Below are 6,147 nucleotides of genomic sequence, written 5' to 3'. Positions count from 1 at the left end.
GCCTACCTACCTGCCTACCTACCTGCCTACCTACCTGCCTACCTACCTGCCTACCTGCCTGCCTACCTGCCTGCCTACCTGCCTGCCTGCCTGCTAAAGAGGAGATAGTTAAATGTGTGTGAAATGTTAATTCTTCCATGTTTGGCATCACTACAGTACATGTTCTGGGATTGTGGAAGTCTGACCTAAGCAGCAGTACTCCATGACACAAGAAAAAGCCCTATTTATTGGTTCACCTCCTTTCTAAAGGTTCCTCTCACCCTGATATTTCCATATGAACTTACTCAATTATATCTAACCATTGCAGCCATCTGGTTTCTTATGAGTCAGCAATATCACGGTACTGTAAATTAGAGCGACTAATAATCCATAACGATGGAAAAATGCTGTACTCCACTGTTTCCAGTAACTCCGTCCCCCTGTCTCCCCTCCTCCCTTGTTTCCAGTTCTCCTCCACTGCTGGAATCTCCTCTAAATGCAGAGTTAAAAAGGAAGGAACCCAGCCATCCGAAAAGGAAAGGTTTGTTGTAGGTTTAATGTTTGAACACTCGTTTCTCTTTCTCTTAGTTGTTGTTGTTGTTTTTTTAATTTCTCTGAAATACTTTCATACTTAGTTCTGATTGGCTAATCCAAGAGCTTCTGAAAACATTTCCATTATCTACACACATATATAATGGATGAATGTGGTTCTGCTTCTTGTGTTAATGCGGCCTTCCTCATTGCGTTCCCTTCAATTCAGATCTAAGTTTCATTGTGCCATTCCTGTTTTTGCTGTATCTTTATGTATGTCATCTGACTAGAACACTGAAGCTTATGTGTCTGCTTGTGCTGAGGCTTATATGTTCTTCAGAGACTTTATGCTGAGAAAGCCAGTCCAAGCTGGATTCTCCACAGCTGGAGTGGAGTGATTTTCCAATGTAAGACTATGTAGGGGATTTTATGTATAATTGAGAAGTGCTGTGTGACTACAACATCAGAGCAAAAAAGAAAAAAAAAAAAAAAACAGCCCACAAAAGTTTACAGGCTGCCATTCTTCCCCATGCATCTCCATATTCTTAAAGGTATTTGCAAAATTGCAGACAAATTACACCATAAACCCCTGAGACTCCTGGAAAGGAAAAGGTTCCTTCATCGTACGTCTGGCACAGATCTGAAGGAGCTCTTTCAAAAGAGCTGTTAGTGCAGATTTAGGGGCTATTGCTCATTTCATACTATGAAACACCAGGATGGGCGACTTTTTAGGACAATGTTAATGATCTGTCATTACTTTTTTTTTGTGATGTACAGTATTAAGTATTCACTGAGGACAGTAGGGTGAAGGTCCAATTTGTAACATATTGTAAAACTTTAGAAATTACACATTTTCACAGCATAAATTGTAAAATACAACCAGAAGTTTCCCAAATCAAGTTCAGTATACTACAACTGCCCTTTTTCCACATTTTATAGCATTATCACCAGAAAGGTTTGTGTATTTTATGATAATCTTGCTGAGCAAACGTTTACAAAGTACATTACATCGTGATTCCTTTTGCTTCTAATCTATCATTGGACTTGTACATGTATTAACATAGAAAACCTCACACATACATTTAACAGTCTCTTCTAACTACTTTGAGACAGGACAGGCAGACTGATAGATAGAAAGCTGTATTATCATGATAACAATGTGCATGTACATGTTCATACAGAACCCGTCATGAAAAGATTAGTTTCAGATTTTTACTTTTCCAGCCTTTAAATGATATTTTAAACATTTTTAAACATTATATTTTTGGATAAACTATAAAAGACTATATTTAACAATACAATCCTTAAACAGAGTAAACTTGCTGTTTTTTTGGTGTTACTGCTTTAGCTCTACTAATGGTTATTGTTTTGTTTTTTGTTTTTTGTTTTTTCTCTCTAGATATGACATAATGAAAGCCATGATCAAGTTACATCTCAATCTGCTGTTCTGTCTTTTAGATGCAACTACTTGGAAATTTGTCTGAGACTCTCACAAGGCTTTAAATAGCTTCTAATGAGATGTCAGCTTAAATTATGTGAATTTTATTGACTAACAAAGCTAAATGGCCATGTTATATCAGTAGGGGGTCAGTGGAGTTGTTCAATGATTCCAAGGAGTTGCATTGTCTTTACTCTGAAAAGATTACTTTTTTTCCTCACTGGATCTGTTTTGGATCAAAAGCTTCTTTGAAACACAATAGAGTAGAGAGAATTGGAACCTTGTAAGAGGAGCCTTGCTAAGATGATCTTTGAGTCTTATGGTGATATCATTTAAAAGCCTGGCTAATAAATTAAAATTTATTTTATTCACAAAAATGGTATAGAGGCTTTTTCAAATGAAAGTTGATATAACTGAAGTAAAAATCAATCAGGATTATGTAGAAACAACAATGGACATAGGCATCAAATTTTTTTTAGAAGCATGACATACCAAAAGAGGCTAAATTGAAGTTTAAATTCCAAATGTAAGATGAGTACCTGCTAATGTGATGCCCTGTATCCCTAATGAGGTGAATAATCTTCATGTAAAAGGTGGATTATGTGCTGACATTATAGAAAATACTTATTCATATTTGTTCTTACTGATCTGGTTTCAATTTAATTGACTGTCTTTGTTTAGAAAACTTGTCTTTGTTGCATGCATTTTGCAAGAAGAAAGGTTTTTAGTAATCGTCACATATTTTAACAGCTGTGGAAAAAGTGAGCTCATTCTAATATAATAAAGGCATTGACAAGGAACAATGAGGAGCATAAAACATCCCGCAGGTTGTGGCTGTTCTCTTAGTGCTTGGAGCACTGTGAGATCATCCAGTGCTTCTGACTCACCTCTTTCTTGTATAACCCAAGAAACCTGCTGTAGAATAACAAGTTAAGGAAGAAATGTTCTGCCTTTTTTTTTTTCACAAATTCACCTAATCCTGTGGTTGTAAAGAAATGTCTGTAAGCGTTTTTCGTCAATATACTACAGAACTGGAGTGCAGAGATTTTCTTTTTAAGTGTATCTTTGAAAAAAGTATTTAGGTTCAATTCACTTCAGTATGTACAGCCTATCAGATATTGGCATTCCAGATTCTAACAAGTGAAAAAAAGTACTAGCTTATTTCTTTTTGAAAGTTTTTGCTCTTTGCCAAATATTACTACTGGATAAAAAATATAACAATAAAAAAGTATTTACTGAATATATATTTGAACCATGCCAATTTCTTCTTTTTTGTTTTCCGTTTATACTTAATTGTCTCAGCACATAACTTTTTTTTATCAGCCAAAGATAATCTTACTTAAAATGTGATTTATTTAGCCAAAAAAAAACAAAAAAAAACATGCAAAAACCAAAATCTCATGGTGGTTCCTGCAGTCAATGCTTGGAAAGAATAGGATATGAATATGTTTTTGTAGCCAATCTCTCACCATTACCTGTAGACAGAGTATCCACTGCCCATTGAATCTACCAGTATGTTGATTTGAAGTATTTCATTCATTCTTTCGTCTTCTTACTCCTCTTTTGAATGTTTTGCTACCATGTTCTTTTAAACATTCAGATTACAATGAATTTAGCCCATAAACAAAATAAAATAATTCTTTATTTCCTTGTTTGTTAAATACGATTATGTCTTTATTCAGTTTACGTAACTTCATAGGTTTTCTGTGAAAACACTTGTAAGTTATAAAATGTACAATAATTAGCCCTGTTTGTCAGTCTGTATCTCATCTGAGATGTTTGGTTTTTTTTTTCAAAGGAGGAATAAAGGAAAAGCCGCTAGTTTTTCACTCAAAAGTGAAGTCATCTGGATACAACACCACCCCAAGGTATGATAAGGTATCTCTGTCTGAGACATATGTTTTATACACCATTGATGGTCGAAGACACCTGTTAAAAATTACAGCTGAAATATATTGTGATGAAACAAATAGAGTGTTGTGATTAGAGTCGTTGCTTGATTGATTATATTTTTCTTTATTTCTCTATTTCAGAATGACTATGTTTTCAGCACAAACCAATGCTCAGAAGAAAACATCACCTAAAAAGTCAATAAGACATTTGTAAGCAGTGTACTCTACTGTATTTACTCTGCGTATGTGTATGTGTCACATAAACTACAAAAAACATGTTTTTGTCACTTAGGGGCTTACTCCATAGAAACTACCCAGAGGTCAGTGCAGCACCAACTGAACCACGTACTGCTCTTAGCATTGCCAACAAACAAGTCTCATGCCTTCAGTATTCAGGTGAGTTACTGATGACAGCTAATTTTGACAAGCCATTTATTTGTGCCAAAAGACAAGTTGCATGAACATTTTGATGTGTTAATATTCTTTTTTTCCTGGGATCTGGTTTTTAGTTGTTTTATTTGAATATTTAGCTGTATTTTTCAGGTATTCTCATGTATTTTACCTGTATTGTAATAAAAGGATAATTTGCTGTATTGTATTTTCTAAAACTAAAGTCTAGGGACCTACTACAGAATCCAAAATGGGGATTATCTTATACTGACTTTCTTTATTAAAATTTAAAACTATCCTTTCATTATCTAACACTTGCTTCACAAAGATTTGTTAATGAGTATTTACTTAAAACCAAAAGCTTCTTTGATGGTTCCTGGGAAGTAATGCAGCAGGTATGAGGTGGTTAACGTTTGACCATTGTAGTGTACAGTTTGATTTACCTTTCCGTGACAATACCTATAAAATTGTTACTAATACAAACTTAAAATTTAAACTTTATCGCTGAATTTTTATTTGGATTAAGTAGATTCTACATCTTAAGAAGTAAACTGTGCTTTTCTTTGTCCATTCTCCACTGAAAGGGTGCAAACACATGAGCCAATCATTTATGAAATATAGTATTTAATAAAGTTCCTTTATGACAACAACAAAGCTATAATTTAAAATAATGAGACTTTTTCCAGACAGAACTCTTACTTTGAAAATAACTGATCCAAAAATAAATCTGTGGTTTGTTGTATTTCTCAGGTGATGGGAAAAAAATCCTGTGTGGTCTTGGCGACCGCTCGGTGTTATTGTACAACTCCTGCCTTACTGGTAGTCCAACTGCCTACATAGGTGAGACATGATCCAAGAATGGTTATTCTCTGCTTTGCTGTTTTTAACCTGCACACTCACTGTAATGTTTTCTTTCTGGGAGTGGATTTGTGTGCCATTTTTAACTGTTACCTTTGATAACAGCAATAGATTACATTACTTTGAAATAAAGTTATTGCTGTTATCTATTAAACAATTAGCACTGTAAATAGTTATTGATTAAATGAAAAGTATCTGATCACTAACCAATGCAAAAAGACCTACTTTATCCTTAAATAAAAAAGTATGCTTCCTTGCTGAACAAATATAGCTCTGAAGATGTTACATGTAATTAAAATTTGTTACTTTACTTCACATTTGGTGGTTTTGCAGCTACCTTATGACTGACAATTAGACAAAACATTCACCATCCAATTTATTTAGTAAGGTCCAATTTTGAAGGAAAATGTCCACAAGAAGGCAGCAGAGATAAAGGACAGAAGTTGAGGTGACATGTAGGTCAGCATGAACCTCCTCTCTTCAGACTGTCCCTCTGCCTGAACAGTTTCATAAAAGCAAATGTTGTGACTGTACACTGATTTATCAGGATCATTTGAGACCTGGGTTTTTGAATGTAGGTCATGACAAGCCAGTGACCAGTGTGAGCTGGAGCCTCTGCAGACAATGGTGGCTGAGTGCAGCAGAAGATCTATCATTACGGATTTGGGCCAAATCCTACTCAGAGCCTGCCATTATCTTGGTAAAAAAAACAAACAAACAAACATGTATTTAATACACATCACTTGCAAACTTTCAGAATCTTAAGCTCCTCTATGTACTTGAGCCCTATAATTGAAAAATCACATAATCTTTTTTTTTGTTAGTTGTTTTTGTAGTTAAAACACAAGTATATAAAACATGTAATGCGATACGTCACTGTCGTGCAGTAAAATCAATGGAAAATTATTTTAGTCAAATAAAAAAAAAACTGGTGGATAAAAAAAATCCAAAGGTTTTTATCCATCAAGGCAGACATTCATCGGGGAATGTCTGGCCCGGTGAAATTGGGGCAGACATTCAACTTTTGACATGACACTGAACATACAGCCAGGGGTTGAT

At 34.8% G+C, this 6,147-nt stretch overlaps 1 protein-coding gene across 1 annotated transcript in view; it reads left to right on the top strand.

The window, feature by feature from the left end:
- Nucleotides 1-6,147, top strand: part of wdr27 (WD repeat domain 27) — a 35,536-nt gene that overhangs the window by 7,941 nt on the left and 21,448 nt on the right. Inside the window, exons 10-15 of the mRNA XM_016668553.1 lie at nucleotides 383-520; nucleotides 3,747-3,816; nucleotides 3,982-4,050; nucleotides 4,133-4,236; nucleotides 4,981-5,070; nucleotides 5,667-5,788. Of these exons, the coding sequence (XP_016524039.1) occupies nucleotides 383-520; nucleotides 3,747-3,816; nucleotides 3,982-4,050; nucleotides 4,133-4,236; nucleotides 4,981-5,070; nucleotides 5,667-5,788 (593 nt within the window). The remainder of the gene's footprint in view (nucleotides 1-382; nucleotides 521-3,746; nucleotides 3,817-3,981; nucleotides 4,051-4,132; nucleotides 4,237-4,980; nucleotides 5,071-5,666; nucleotides 5,789-6,147) is intronic.

Source organism: Poecilia formosa, unplaced genomic scaffold (assembly GCF_000485575.1).
Source record: "Poecilia formosa unplaced genomic scaffold, Poecilia_formosa-5.1.2 Scaffold15, whole genome shotgun sequence".
NCBI classification, from domain to species: domain Eukaryota; kingdom Metazoa; phylum Chordata; class Actinopteri; order Cyprinodontiformes; family Poeciliidae; genus Poecilia; species Poecilia formosa.
The sequence above is the reverse complement of the archived record's forward strand: the minus strand, read 5'-3'. Positions and strand labels throughout refer to the sequence as shown.